General features: G+C 33.2%; 1 protein-coding gene across 1 annotated transcript in view; it reads right to left on the bottom strand.

Moving 5' to 3' along the window:
- Positions 1 to 16257, bottom strand: part of EYS (eyes shut homolog) — a 1466842-nt gene that overhangs the window by 1089096 nt on the left and 361489 nt on the right. Inside the window, 1 exon segment of the mRNA XM_008684895.2 lies at positions 13304 to 13434. Coding sequence (XP_008683117.2) covers positions 13304 to 13434 — 131 coding nt within the window.

Consider the following 16257-nt stretch of genomic DNA (forward strand, 5'->3'; position numbering starts at 1 on the left):
AAATGTCTTATCCCATTGGAATTGGCTTAAAATCTAGGCTGTCATTATTTAAACTAAGTTCAGATTAGAAGAGGCTACTCGATTATAGTTTCTTTGTTTCCACATTTGAGCATAGCTTTTCTTTATTCAGAGACCTACACATTAAAAAAACAAATTTTCTGCTCACCCATATTGTCAATACCCGAAGCTGAGGCAGAGACAAGAATACTACAAAGGACACACATTCAAAAGGGGGAGGAAAGGGAGGAAGAAACATAGTAAAGACTGGTCCGTAGCACTTCTGTGATCTCTACTCTGCTACCCATAAGTAATGGCTCATGTTTGCAGCTAAGTAACTTTCTCAGCTTGCTTCCTGCCAGACCCAAACATTTCTTTGAAGTATTTCCTCTCTATGTTGGGGTGAGAGTTAGGTTATGTCCTTAAGGTTTTTAGAAGTATTTTCGTCCAGCTGAGGGGGTCTATGTGCTATTGCTTTAACTTACTCTATTGTCTAAACACAGGGTTTTAAATCGATGCACCTTTGATCTTGCCCCTGAAGCTCAATTTCACTGGTAATATCCTGGATTTGATCATTGCCCTGAGTCCATTTTGAAAATCTGTTGCCAGCTGGAGAGTCTGGAAATAACAATCATATTTATTTTCCAACACAGCAGTCCTGAGTTAAAAATATGTTTTCTAAAATCTGGTTGAAAACAGTCTCATCGTTAGCTCATCTACTTCCTCTCCTATTTTATCGTAGACCACCAAATGAAGCTATTGGATAATTTCAACATTTTATCCTGGAATCTTCTGTGCCAAGTCCATGAGGTCACTGTGTATATTTTCTATCTTCCACATTAACACAGGCAAGAATCTTGCCAGGATTTGGTCAATACATACCATGATTCTAATTTCTCCAGCCTTTAGTAACAATTTTCTCATTGTTCTTCTAGATGTCATTAAAATTGCCTCACTGTCCTTGCATTTTCTTCCCAAAATTATCCCAGTGCCACATATATTAGGCTTCAGCTGTGAGAGCATCTCACTTCTAGATACTAATTTCTGTTTCAATTATCTTTATCTATGTAAAAACAACTAATGTACATAGAGACTTACAGCAACAACCTATTATTATTTCTCTTGAATCTGTGTTTGATGGAGTGATCCTGCTGTCTTACATGTTAGCTGAAGCCACTGATGAATTGATCTTTTATTACTATGATTTCACTTTCTACTTCTGGACAGAAATATATTTCCTTCTGATATAAATAAAGCTTCATCACATTTTTATGCTTTTATAAAATAATATACATTTATCATTTTTTTCAACTTATCTATGTCTTTATATTTAGGTGCATTTCTTGAGACTAAATAAAGTTGGGTCCTGGTTTTTATACAGTTGGACAATGTGAAACTCACTTGAATTTTTTTAATTCATTAACATTCAATTTAATTTTTCTTTGATTGGATTTATACACCATTTGACTTTTGTTTTCAATCTGTCCCTTGCTTTTTGTTTGTTTTCGGTTCTGTTTGATTTGGTTTTTGTGTCTATATATTTTTCTATTTTCTTTTTCGTTAAATATTCTTATTGTTCTATTGGTTATAACCATAGCAATGCCTCTTTCCATTATTTTTTAAATTCTTGCTCTTTGGATTGCCATCCGTATAGTCTACTTACAATTAATTTGTACTATTTCACATAAAATATAAAAATACCACACTAATTTAGTTCCATTTACTCCATTTGCTATACTACTTTGTCACTGATATTATCCTGACTTATAAGCCACACAATTCAGTGTTACAAAATTTGCTTCCAACAGTTGTATATGTTTTAAAGAAATTGAGAGGAAATAGTATAGATTTCATATATTTCCCTAATTATTTCTCATTTTCAAGGCCTTCATGTCTTCTTATAAATCTGAGTTTCCACTTGCTGTTATTTCCTTAAGCTTGAAGTACTTCCTTCAAGACATCTTACAGTGAAGGCATTCTGAGTATGAAATCTCTCCAGTAATATTTAATTTTATTCTAGAACTCTGATGATATTTTCCCTTATTTTGATATCTGTCTTTAGATTCGATTTTCTTCCTCTAAATAATGATGTTATTAATTATAGCAGGAAATTGACATAGCTGAACTAAAACTCCCACTGGTTTGGAAGCAGGGGAAACTGCCTAGTTCTTCCTAGTTTCAGTGGTTACTTTCACTGGGAACCTTGGGTTTCCTCTCCATGGGGACCATTCAAGCAGTAACCATGGATTTGTGTAGTTTATATGAGATCTTGCTTTTCTACCATATTTCATTTCCTCCTTTATTGGATCACATCTACTATTTTGGAAGTCTCAAAGTATGTTCTTACACACTTGCAGTTTCCTGCTATTGTTTCCACTCTCCATACAGGGCAGACTGAAGATGCCATCAGGTAAAAAGCCATATAAACATAAATTTTTTCAATCAAGTTTCTTTCTTTTATGAGTTGACTCCTCTCCAATTTCTTCCTGATTCTGGTCACCCATTGGGGCCTTCAAAGAGTTGTTTTTATAATCCATTCAGAGTTTACAACTGTCATCTGAGGAATAGCTTGTCTATATGCTGTTCCACTGTTACTAGAAGTCCCTAGGATAAATTTTTACCTCTTTTTTGTGTAAGTTCTCCTACAACCAGTTTATTCCAGATCTCAGAAAACTCTGGTAATCGCCAAAGTAAAATATTCACTGTGTGGTTTCTTCTAATCCCTTTATTCCCATTCAGCAGCTCTATGCTTCCCCCACGAACCAACGTCTCACTGCTATGATCGTCCCAATCTTGTCATACTATATACCTTTCACAATTAACAACCTTCCAATATTATTTATTGAACATACCTTACGCCTTCTTGATCCATTAAAACCTTCTCCAATGTAGTTACATCATATTGCTTTTAGCCCTCTGAAGAGCAACTTATTTTCCTATATCGCTGAAAATTCAGGGTTAAGAAGTGGGACTGAATTACCCTTATTACTCACTGGCACACAAAAACATATCATTTTCTCTGTATTTCCTCAATTCCCAGTTAATCCAACTCTATTTTTCTCTGTGCCTCCTTTTCAGCTATTGAGCACTGATGGAGAAAGATCACACAGATTTGAAGACTGATGCCAACATAAATTTATGATCTCTACCTTTGATCAAATTTCAATCTTGCCTAAGTTTTCACAAATAAAATCTTTTTTTGGAGAAGAGAGACAGAACCTTAATAGTATCAGCCTGGTATAGTGAGAAATTTATTGGTTCAAGCAGCAAAACACAGGAACGGAAAAAGTGTGAGGTACAGGTACATTAGGCACTGGAACTCTGCCATGTTTGTCTGTTTCTCTTTAGCTCTCCATATTATCTTTCTGCTTCTCTCTATACTTCTTCAAACGGTTGTCCCTAAGTTAAGTAATTTTTTTGCCAATAGTTGTGGACCCACATTCCACATTTTGAATGTCAAACAGTGTGAGCAACATTTTCTCAAATTTCTCATTCTAAATCCCAAGAATGGTCTCTGACTCTGGTTTAGGGTAGAGGCCAACTCTAGTCAAAGGAGCAGCTCCTGCTCCTAAAGAACAATGTGGTTAGAAGGATCACTTTCAAGATCAATGTATCATCAGCATGTAGGAAACTGGATAGTCAACTAAATGTGAAAACAGTTTACACTCTCCCTTAATTCTCAATTACACTACTGTTCCTATCACTCATAGAAAATAGCCACACGTTTGAGTTCCAGCAAAAACAGATGTCATCAGATGATAACTCTCCCAAATTCCTGCCAAAATCTCTAAGGTGTTATCGATATCACCATCCATCTTTTCCATTTGGTTAATTTCTTTTAAAATAATGACAGATCTGTCCCTTCTCCTGTCTATAACTAATGTTGTCACCATATTTCTAGATCTTTGTCTCACCACATTCTACTGCTCTCTCTTTGTTAACTATTCTGTTTCCTGTAGGTTTAGTCTCTACTGTTGTGCTAACATCATCCCATAAGTACACAAAAATTAACACATGTGATCAGATCCTGGCAGGAATGAGATGGTGCTCTCCAAACAGGAAATTTGAAGAGATTTTAATATGAGACTATTTACAAGTGTGTGACAGGTGTACTAAGACCACAAGGGACATAGTGCGGTCTTTGTGCCATTCAGTGTGAAGGGGTTGAGTGAGCTGGTACTGGAACCTGAGACGGAAACGCTATGTGGAGAACACCACCTTAGAGAAGATGTGATGATCACTAAAAGGACACAACCAACCAGTGGTAATCCACAAAAAGAAGTGAGGGAATAATCATCTTGTGTTCTCCTCATTTCCTCTTATTTCACACTGGGCAAACCCAAAGGAAGGCAGAAGATATATATATGTAGTATGATTCAGCTTCTTAGACATAGAGAAGATCTGGAAGGGCAAATGGAAGATATCCATGTACCTCATGAACCACTCAAAATTTCAGAGATAAAAATATATTTTGTCTCTCATTTCTCCCCTTTGGACTTACATCTCCTTTCCCCTTACCAGTCATATATTCTCAAGGAGTAGTCTAGTCCTGCTATCTGCATGTTCTCATTTCATCTCTATACCCCCACATCTCATTCAACACCAACATCAATAACTAAATTTTAATGAAACTTTTCTTATGAAAGTCTTCAAAGCCTCTCCAATAATTATTTTTCTAGACCATATTGACAGCAAATTGTACTGGACTGTCCAACAATATTTGATACTTTCTTAGCATTTCTTCCTAATAGAAACACTCTTCTCTTGCTTTTCCTATTGCCTCACATTATGTATTCCCTTCTCTATCATTTCTTTATATTCTAGGTTTCCTCAGTGCCTATCCCAAGTATTCTTTCCTTGTCATTCTACATATTTCTTCCTAACTCATGTTTTAGTAAACTATAGTCTTTCCATTCTCTCTTATGTGTTACACACACATACCAGGATTATTTAAGGGAGACTTCTACTTTAATACTTTATAATCTGACAAATACAGTATGTTTGAAGCTCTGCTGATTTCTCTCTTCATTAAACATGCTTCTTCTACCTCTGTGGCCCCAGAGCAATAACTCCTTTTATCTACCCTGGGAATCTGAGTATAATTCTCTTCTTTTCCTCACTTCATCCATCTGAACCTCATTAAAGCCTATCCTGTTTGGTTTGTCACCTATCTTCTGAAATTGTCTAGTTACCTCAAACTTTGTTTCCATATCTATGCTTTAGACAATAGCTTGATTATTGCAAGCACCTAAATTTTTCTCTTCTTCTAGTATATAACCCTTCTATAAGAGAAAAAGAAGTTCTACTTTACAGTTTAGAGTAACTCTCAAAATGTACATTTGATTATATTTTTTCACAGATTAATGATTTGTTATTGGCCCTAATATTCCTTAGATGACATTTCTGATTTGGACTGTGCTTAATACTCCAACCTTATTGCCCTCAGGATAAATTTTGGCTACATTGAATATCTTTGAGCCCTTCAAATTCCCATGCTTTCTTTTGCTTCAGCTCACTCTGTTTATTTTATTTTAAATTTCTTCCTGGAGCATTCATTGTACTAAGATATGCATAGCAGTTTAGAAATCATCAAGATGTAGTTCTTTCAACTTGAAGGGAAAAGTCCATTTTTCTCTACATGCTGGGAAAGAGGTCATTGATACATGTGGATAGATTCAATCAACCTAAAAAGCATATATAGTGAAAAGGTAAAAGAGTTGAGTACAAGATGCTGAATAATACCAGAAATGAAAGGTGAGTAACATCCTAGAAACCAAGGAAGGTAAGAATTTAAAAATATATATATATAATCATTTTCCAATTCTACAGAGTTCAAATTATTATGAATACATTGTAAGCTAATCCTTCTCTGTAAATTTCAACTTAATTATAATTTTCCCCAACTGTTGGAGTGTCAAAGGTACATTATTTCCTGTTGGTAACGCAAATCAAAACTGATTAGTATAAAATGTAGGTTATAGTTAAGCATTTCTCTGAATCTGCCAGACCTGTCATCCTATCATTGCACATATTGGATTACCCAGATGGAAGTATCTCTACAATATCTCTTTGATTAAACTCAAAAGCATGTTCAATATAATATGTTCATACTTATAGTCTATGACAGTATTTTTTCATTTGATATGCTATTTTTACAGAAAATATCAAATATAATTACCCATACAAATGTAGTCTATAAGTTATAAAGAAAAAAGGTAGGGGATATGAAACTGATAAATAACAGTTGTGATTCATTAGTAAGAAATACAACTGAAATCATACAATTAAATAAATATTTGACCAAGATATTAAATACTGAAGAATTCTAAAAACAGAGAAAGAAAATAGAAGAAATATGCAGAATTAATTCCTTTTCTAAATAGTATAAAGAAATATACTTATCCACTACTCAGTTCCCTTTATTCTTGCTGTCTAAAAGGCCACAGCATGTAAGTATTTCTATCAGACTAAAAGTAATGACTTAATCTCCAAGAAGCTGAACATAATACTCATTTTCAAACCAACATGTATTTCATGCTTCTGGTTTAAATCGCTATGAGAACAAATAGGAGACTGTTAAATGAATATTTTTTTCTATTGTACTGTTATTATGAATTCAGTTCTTTATAATTAGCCCAATTTATTTGACCTCTCCAAATGTAATACTCATACTATTTTCGTTAAATTCATTAAATCAGATTGATTTTTTTGTTAATATACTCAACTGATCTGTAGTTGAGTTGAAGCAATCTTCCAGCCAAAATATTTTGTTCTCCAAGAATGTTTAGTATAGCTATAGATTGACTAGACTGCATCATTTAATTACAGAATCTATAGCTCCCCACTGTAGCTCAAACCAAGAATGACTGAGATATGGCCTGTGAAGGCTGGAAAACTAATTGCTCTATTATCTGTACTCTAGTCTTTTTCACTTCACAAGCACTTAAATATATGTACTTAAATCTGCTTTCTAATTACAAGTTCCCATAACAGAGTGTCCTATCCAGAAAACAGCGATATTGTTCTAGCTTTCAACACACTTAAGCATTTTTATTTTGCTGAGTTTTCTTTCTTCTATGTTTACTTTCTTTTGCAAACATGTTTAATGGCTAATTACCATTTCTACTCTTTTATCATAATTGCTACATATTTAGGGACATGTGCCATTAAAGCTTCAGCAGATAAGATTTGCTCAAACAATATTTCTATTCTACTTGCACATATGTAGCCTTATTAAAATAACATTCTTATTAGTTTAAGCACTTATTTTCTTGAGAAACAAACAGTAATTTACATCAAAGCCCTGTCTTCTTTGTATTTTATATTTTAGAAGAAAAGATAACAACTTAATTTTCACCACCAAAATATGATAAAAATACAGACTATTGCTTTAACAATGATATATGCAAAACTATTTTCTCTCAGGATTCCTTCATTTAATGAAATTCAATTTGCAAGTGGTTCATTTTATGAATTATACAATCAACAGTTTTGTTAGTTACTAGTAAATATACACTTAAGATTTTAGATTTATCAATCATACTTTACTGTAGAGAATTACACTAACTTAATATAGATCAGAGTATCACTAATGCGTAATAGACTCTTTCAGAGTTGTGGTCTTCAGCTACTAGGAAAACACTCCAAATTCTGTAGTGGACTACCTCTTTAAGTGCTTTCCTGGCAAAGAGGGTCCTGGATGAATCTGCCAGCAGCAATTTTCATTATAGGTGGTCATCGTCATCTTTTCTTTACTCCAATTATATTTTGCGGATATATTTTTAGAATTTAAAATCGCTGATTGGGTAAGGGCTACATTATTAATTGGCACTGGTTATATATATATTTTTTCTACTCCCTGTACTTTTTAGTTTTATTTTTTTAGATTTATTTTTAAATTCAAGTTTTTATTTAAATTCTAGTTAGGGTAACATATATCATTATATTTTTAAATAAAGAATAATAATTAGAATTTATAAAATAGGGACTCATACACAATTGCATGCAATTCTGGAAGGAAGATGAGTAAGTATATTTAATCCTAGATATGTGTGTGTGTGTGTGTGTGTGCATGAATAATAATTTTCTTTTTGTTTCATACATAGGAAATTTACACTTTGAGGCATTATTTATTACCATTTAACCCACACGTGGAAACACAAAAAATCAATACTTAGTACATTTTTCACGGCAAGATAAATTATTATTACTCAATTCTTTTTGGAAGTGTTGCACATAGAGGGCTTTAGTAGAGGGTGTTTAAGCAATGATTGGCTGTGACAACAGACCGGTTAATGACACTAGTGCTCATTGTGAATGACTGATCTGTATCACCTTCTTTTACTTAAAATATAAAATAGTGGTATCCAAACATGTAGAACATGTATCTAGTCCATATCTTGCTTTCTTACATGAAAAAGCATTAGGTTTTCTTGACAGAAATCATAATAATTACCTCTATTAGGGAAGGTGAAAACCAATTTGTATTTATTAAAATATTCTGTTCATTGCTGAAGAAAGATTCAGTTTATAGTAAACAGAAAACAAAATAAGAATGCCCTTTCTATCGGAAGGAAATGCATTTTTGTTGTTTATTTGCTAAATTTAGTTCCTAAGACTAGAACTTGGAAGGGAGCCTAGATTAAATCAAAACCAGCCACTAGCTACCTCCAGTGGATGAACACCTCATGGAAAAACAATTGTCGTGTTAAGGAATTTATTATCCATATTTATTTGTTCTTTTTTAAAAAAAGAAGATTCTACAGATTTCAAGGGATACACAGCATTAATAACATGTGTAAAACCTATGCTATTTGGGGAGCATCTGTAATTATAATGCTAGAAACTAACATGCATAAAAACACTGCATTATTCAGCTCTCCAGAAGTAATTATACAAAGATTTTTCTAATTATTTCTATTGTTCCCATAAGTAGACTATATAATCACAACCTACTTTTAGGATAAATTCCTTTCTCTGGTGTATGCTTTAATAAGTTATAACTAGCAACAAAATATAACTTCTACGAGTGGCAAAATGTTTGAACTAGGGTATATTCTTGAACACTCAAAGCACTATATATTACAAATCTACATATTTGGTAAACGGTAACTGTACATATCTTTAAATTAAAAAAAAAAAAACGGGGGGCTTATAATTTATAAATTCCCAAACGTGTATTATTTCTCTGGCATCAATTTTACTGATAATGAAAAATCATGATATTAATCTAATACAGTAGAGCAGAATTACACATTTCCTATAAAAAGCAAGATTTTGTATATTACTTTAAAAATATATATATTAGTGCCAATAAAGAGCCAATAAATAAAACTTGGACTAGACCAACAGAAAGCCACAACAAGTAGCTTATAAAATTTTCTATACCAAGGGTCAGCAAATGTTTTCTGAAAGGGCCAAACAATAAATAATTCAGGTTTTGCAGGCAAAGAGCACATATACTCTTGAAGTTGCAGCTGAAACAGCCATCAACAGTACACAACTGAATGAGTGTGGTGGTGCTTGTGAGATACACAAAATAGGAAGAGGCCTGGATTTTCCCACATGGGGGGACATAGTTTGTTAAATAACAAAATAACTAACCTCACTGAATTAATGAATCAACTAAATATTTTTAAAACTTAATCTTATGATTGCATTTTGCTGAAGTTTCATTGTATCTCTATATTTCTTTTTGAAACACTGCAAATTTGCTAACAATCTTAAACGTAATCAGAGAATGAACAGTTTTTAAATTTTTTACAGTCTTTAAATTTTTTAAAATTAATTTATTAGAGAGAGAGAAACTGAGAGTGAGAGGGAGAAGCAGGCTCCCTGCTGAACAGAGAGACCGACATGGGGCTCAATCCCAGGACCTTGAGATCAGGACCTGAGCTGAAGGCAAATGCTTAACTGAACTGAGCCACCCAGGTGCCCCAAGAATTACAAATTTAAAAGAACAAATTATATGTACATTTCCTACAGAAATGATTCGTAACTGTATTACACAGACATGCTTTTCAAAAAATATATTTATTCATGGCATTTTAAAAATCAATTCTAATGAAATTTTCAAGGAAGGGTTTTTGAGCACTAGAGGGGTAATTTTTAGGATAAATAATGTTACCTGCTACAAAGAAAAAAAAATAACTTGTAATCTTAGTGGCTTACCACAATAAAAACTTTTATGTTTTTTGCTCACTCAGTACAATAAGGATACTTCTGACCCATGGACATCTTTCTACATGATTGAGGGACCTTTTCTATCTTCTGATTGAGGGTGCTTTTCTATCTTCTGGTTCTTCTTTCCTCTAGTTTTTTAGACATCTCACTTCCAACAAGAAGTGAACAATGAACATAAGGGTGTATACATCTCCTTGTATTAGTGTTTTCTTTTTCTTTGGATAAATACCCAGATGTAGAACTGATGGATCATATGGTAGTTTTATTTTTACATTTTTGAGGAATTTTCATACTGTTTTTCATAGAGGCTATACCAAATTACATTCCCACCAACAGTGCAAGAGGGTTCACTTTTCTCCTCATCCTTTTCAACACTTGTTATTTCTTATCTGTTTGATACTAGCCAATCTGACAGGTGTGAGCATGTCTCCTTGTGGTTTTGATTTGCTTTTCCCTAATGATTAGTGATATTGAGCATCTTTTCATGGGTCTGTTGGCCATCTGTATGTCTTCTTTGAAAAAGTGGCTCTTCAGGTCCTCTGCCCATTTTTTAACTGCATTTTTTGTTCTCTTGGTGTTGAGCTGTATGAGTTCTTTATATATTTTGGATACTAACATCTTAAGATAGTTTGCAAATATCTTCTCCCATTCAGTAGGTTGTCTTCTCATTTTGTTGATGACTTCCTTCAGGAAAACTGACCAACTACATGCAAAATAATTCTTATACAACATACAAAAGTAAACTCAAAATGAATTAAAGACCTAAAACTAAGACCTGAAACCATAAAATTATTAAAAGGAAAATAGACAGTAAACCCTTAGACATCAGTCTTAGGAATATGTTTTTGGATATATCTCCTCTGGCAAGGATGATAATAACAAAAATAAATAATTGTGATTATAGTAAACTAAAAACCTTTTGCACAGACTTTCCTTGTTTTTGATGACCTTGATAGTTTTAAGGAGTACTAGTCAGGTATTTTGTAGAACTGGTATTTGTTTGATGATTTTATCATGATTAGACTGGGGTATGTGTTTTTAACAAAAAAAAATCACTAAGTAAAAGTGTCATTCTCATTACTTCATATCAAGTATCTATGATATTAACATGATTTGGCACCGGTGATGTTAACTTTGATCATTTGACTTAGGTGGTGTTTGTCGGATTTCTCCACTGTAATGTTACTCTCCTCCAACCCCCATTTCCATGCTGTGTGCTTTGGAAAACAGTCACTAGGTGCAGCCCAAACTTAAGAGGTGAGAAGTTATTTCTCCTTGAGTGTAAAGTATCTACCTCAATTATTTGGAATTATTCTGTATAAAAGATGTTTCTAATATTCCTACTCATTTATTTATCGATCATTTATTTTTCTCAGTATGGACTCATGGATATTTGTTTTATATTTTGGGTAATAATTCATTACTCCTTTATTTTCTTGCTCAAATTATTCTAGCTTTGGCAGCTGGCCTATGTGTCCCTTTGACATACTCTCATGGTTTTCGTTTTTGAGTACCACATTGCTTTCTGGCATTACAAGCTCTCCACACTCACTGGTATATTTGTATTTTAATCCAAGAATCAGCTAGATCTCTAAAGAGATCTGGATCCTTTTATTGGAGAATGATATGAGAAACTAAGATCTAGGTACTGGTCAAACTTGTTATTTTTAAAATGAAATCTATTTTTTTTTTTTTACACTGCTGGGATTGCTTAGATAATTTTCTATGTACCTTTAAAGATGTATAATTAAATAAATATGTACCAAGTCCTACCTAACCAAACGTTAGAAAATAGTGCCTATTTCATGGTTTTTACATATATATATGTTAGAAAATTATTTAAAATTACAATAAAACACTTGATGATTATTAATTTCTGGCAGGTGATATAGTATTTCTATGACTTATTTCATTAAATCTAAATTCAAATCAATGAGATAAGTATATTCTTATCTGTATTTAACAGATAAGGGAACTATAACTTAGTGAGTTTATATAGATACAAAATATTTGAAATTTGTCAGCAGTCATTTTTTCATTAATAGGCAGATTCAAGAAAATTAAGTACAACATTTAAAAATATCTAAATTGATTGTATTTAGTTGAATATTGCGGTGGTTAATTTTATGTGTCAACCTGACTGGGCCACAGGATGCCCAGACAAACATTATTTCCAGGTGTGTCTGTGAGGGTGTTTCCTGGTGATATTAGCATTTGGATCAGTAGACTCAGTAAAGTAGATTGCCCTTCCCAAACTGCGCAGGCATCAGCTAATCTGTTGAGGACCTGAGTAGCACAAAACCTAAAGAAAGGGAGGACTTGCTCCTTTTCTGCCTACCTGCTGAGCTGGGGTGTTGATTTTCTCCTATCCTTGGACTAGGATTTATACCATCCACTCCCCTGGTTCTCACGCCTTTGGATTCAAGACTAGAATTGTATCATTGGCTCTCCTGGGTCTCTGGCTAACAGACAGCAGATCATGAAACTTCTCAACCTCCATAATTATGTGAGCCGATTCCTCATAACGAATTGCCATAATACATACATAGATATAGATATATAGATATATTTCCCATTGGTTCTGTTTCTCTGGAGAACTCTGGCTAATTTAGTTTTCAAATTCCATAGCTTAGAAAAAGATATTGAAGTCTAAGGAAGTATCCAATGATTTACTTTTTATGTACTAGCTTGCAGAATAACTTACAAATAATAGTTTAATGAAAGAAAGAAAGAAAGAACGAACGAACGAGAGAGAGAGGAAGGAAGGGAGGGAGGGAAAACCTGTCAATTTCATGAGAAATTGAATTAAAAGGAAAAAGTATTTAAAATATAACATGATAGACTGGTAATAAATTCCTTACTTTTCATTTTATCATTTGGTTGTATCGGTGGCTTTCCCAATAGAAAAATAAGAAACTTATCTGTTTTAGTGGTTGTATAAACTAAGCTCATTTCACTCTAGTTTCTGCCTAAGGGATAATTGGTTGGTCACTTTAGAAGCTGACTTTAAGAAAATGAAGGACTAATAATGTTGTTGAAAGACTAAAACGAGTTCAGATAAGAGACAGAAATGCTTTTTAAAGTTAATTATGTTTGCTTTTCCTTCTCCCTTGGTGTTCATTACCTTTAAATGGAGCCACACAATGGCAGAAGTAATTACCAGGTTGGTCAAGGCAGGTAGCTCCATTCTTGCATGGATGTGAAGCACACAAATCTGCATTTATTTCATATCTTGAACCCTTGAAAAAAATAATAAAAAAGATTTTAAGTTTTAATAAGGTAACCAGGTGCCAGGTCATAATTCTTAAATTTGCCCAAATCTTTTAATCAATTTGGGGTGATATCTGAGGCTAAACTCCTGAGATAAAAATGTTACATATTTAGTGTCAGAATCCATTCATTTCACCTTATTACAAACTGTAACAACTTCTCTTGGAATTACTAAATGCAGACTAATCTCCTCTGAATTGGTAGGCATTCAAAGGCTGCTTAGATGTGAAATAATTTATCTTCTGCTTTGGATTCCAGAGACAGAATAGATGTTTCAAGTTACTGGGGTACAAATCAAATGTTAATCTAAGGAAAATAAAAAAGGAACAGAAAGGAAATAGTAGTGAATCAGTGGCATCCTGATGTATGTCCCCCAGGGCTAAATGTATTTTACAAGGCACAGTTGTCAAATGTTACTCACCAATAAAGTCAGGGGGGCAAGCATTTGAATTTATCCATGAACTCTGCAGATATAGTGTTATGGAGGCAGGATGGAGTCACATTTCTTTTTATTAATTTCATAAAGTAGGTCCATGTGGAAAGAAAATAAATCAGAAGTATTCATTAACTATATAGTTTTAACATTTTCTTTCTTTTTTCTTCTTTTTTTTTTTAATAATCTCTATGCCCAAGGTGGGACTGAAACTCACAACCCCGAGATCAAGAGTGGCATGCTCTATGGACTGAGCCAGCCAGGCACCCCTTAACATTTTCTTTTAACTAGTTCTGCAGTGCAGATTTCCCATGAATGTTCCACTTAGAACTGTGTTTCTAAAGCTGACTTTCTTACTATGTCACCTGGATTGTTTGTTAATTTGCAAAGCACTGAAAACATAGCCTAAACTGACTCTGAATTGATTCTCAACTTTTTTGATAGCTATTTTTTTGACAATTTTGAATGAGAATAGAAACATTCGCATTGACAAGTATGTAACACATGGTATTCACAAATTAGATAAATGGAAATCTTTTTAATATTCTTAAATGTTTTTCTCTAAAATGGTGAAATGAATCTGGGCTGGAGAAAAATTAATGTAATAGATATCTAAGTAGGAAAAAGTTGTTTAGTTATTTCTAACTAAATAGAAAATCTATTTGTATTATTATGATTACTAACAAAATATGAAGTGAAAACATGACATCAGAACATCAAGTTAAACTGAGGAAAAAGTGAAAATTAAAAATAATACATGAGTGAATAAATACTTTGTTTAAACCTTGAAATTATTTATTTGGTAATTTTCCTTATGAATCAATGTTGTGAGGAAAAAAATGGCACATTTAAAAACCTTGGTTTGTTCCTTATAGTTGGGGATGTTCTAAAATACATTTCTTTAAAAGACATTGCTTTTTGCTCTGTGTCATACAATTTTAAGAGATTATCTTGAGTTTTTGTTGATGATAAATAGTACATTAAGTTTTAGTAAGTGTCCAGTTACTGAAGATGACCATTCTTAAGGTTAACCACATAAAATCAGTTTCTCAGCTTTAACAGGAAAAAAACCCAGCTGTTTCATTCATGGTTTTCAAAACAAATATGACTTTCTTACTGCTTAAAGATTACGAAGTGCTTTATTTTTGAATCAATCATTCACAGAAGTAGAATTAGGAACAGTTTTGGGAAGATAGATTTCGGACATTTTGGCTTGTAATGTGGCAGTTTAATAGTATTTGCTTGCATATAAAGTATTGAGAGTCTTACTACTTTTTCCGATCTTGGGGGGAAAAAAGGTCTATTATTAGAGTTTCCTCCTAATGTAAAAAACCATAAATATTTAAAAACATAAACAGCTCTTTATCAAAATAAATGATATATACTGACAAGGGCTAATGTAAGAGTTACCACAGTAACAGAATGAAATGTGGTATAAAAAGAAATATTACAAGTTTTAAATATGAGTAGATAGGGGGGTGCCTGGGGGATGCAGTCGGTTAAGAGCCAGATTCTAGGTTTCGGCTCAGGTTGTGATCTTTGGGTCCTGAGATCAAGCCCCACAGTAGCCACCTCCGTGCTCAGCATGGAGTCTACCGAAGATTCTCTCTCTCTCTCTCTCTCTCCCTGTACTGCCCCCCTAGTCGCATGTGCATGCGCTCTCTCTCTCTCAAAGAAATAAATCTTAAAAAAATAATAAATGTAAGTGTAATGAATTTATAGTTGATAAATCTAAAAAAAATCTAGTTTATTTACAAAAGCAAAATATTATCTCAACACTAAATATATGTTTCTGTGATTATGTGAAGATGCAGTAAAATAATCCAAACAGATATTATATATTCAAATGTTCTCCTGGAAAAAGAAATTAATATGCGTGTCTACTAGATGAATTGTATCTTCTAAAAATAAGGAGTTACTTCCACCTCAAATTAACCTTCAGGTATCCCAGTTTTGGTTAGCATGTGTGCTACCTTGAAATCCATTCTGACACAGGCACCTAAAGGTGCTGTAAAGATCAACAAAAGTGCCCCCATTTGCACAGGCATCACTTAGGCACTCATCTACCTCAATCTCACAGTTATTATTTAGAAACAAGCAAAGGATTCACTTCATTATAAACGTGTCACTGGTACAACTTGCAACTAAGTCTAAGATTATGTTCAGAGTATATGAGATTTTCAACTTGTCTGCAAAGAAACAACATACTGCCTAATGCTATCAACTAGGTATTTATTCCTTCTGTTTTTGTTTTGATACGACTACAACTGTGGCTTTATTCTCATCTCAGTGAACCTAGGAGAATTCAAAATTTACATTATTTCCTTAAAATTAAACACATACATGACTGTTTATATATGATTGTATAATGTTAA

This window comes from Ursus maritimus, unplaced genomic scaffold (assembly GCF_017311325.1).
Source record: "Ursus maritimus isolate PB19 unplaced genomic scaffold, ASM1731132v1 scaffold_29, whole genome shotgun sequence".
Lineage (NCBI taxonomy): Eukaryota > Metazoa > Chordata > Mammalia > Carnivora > Ursidae > Ursus > Ursus maritimus.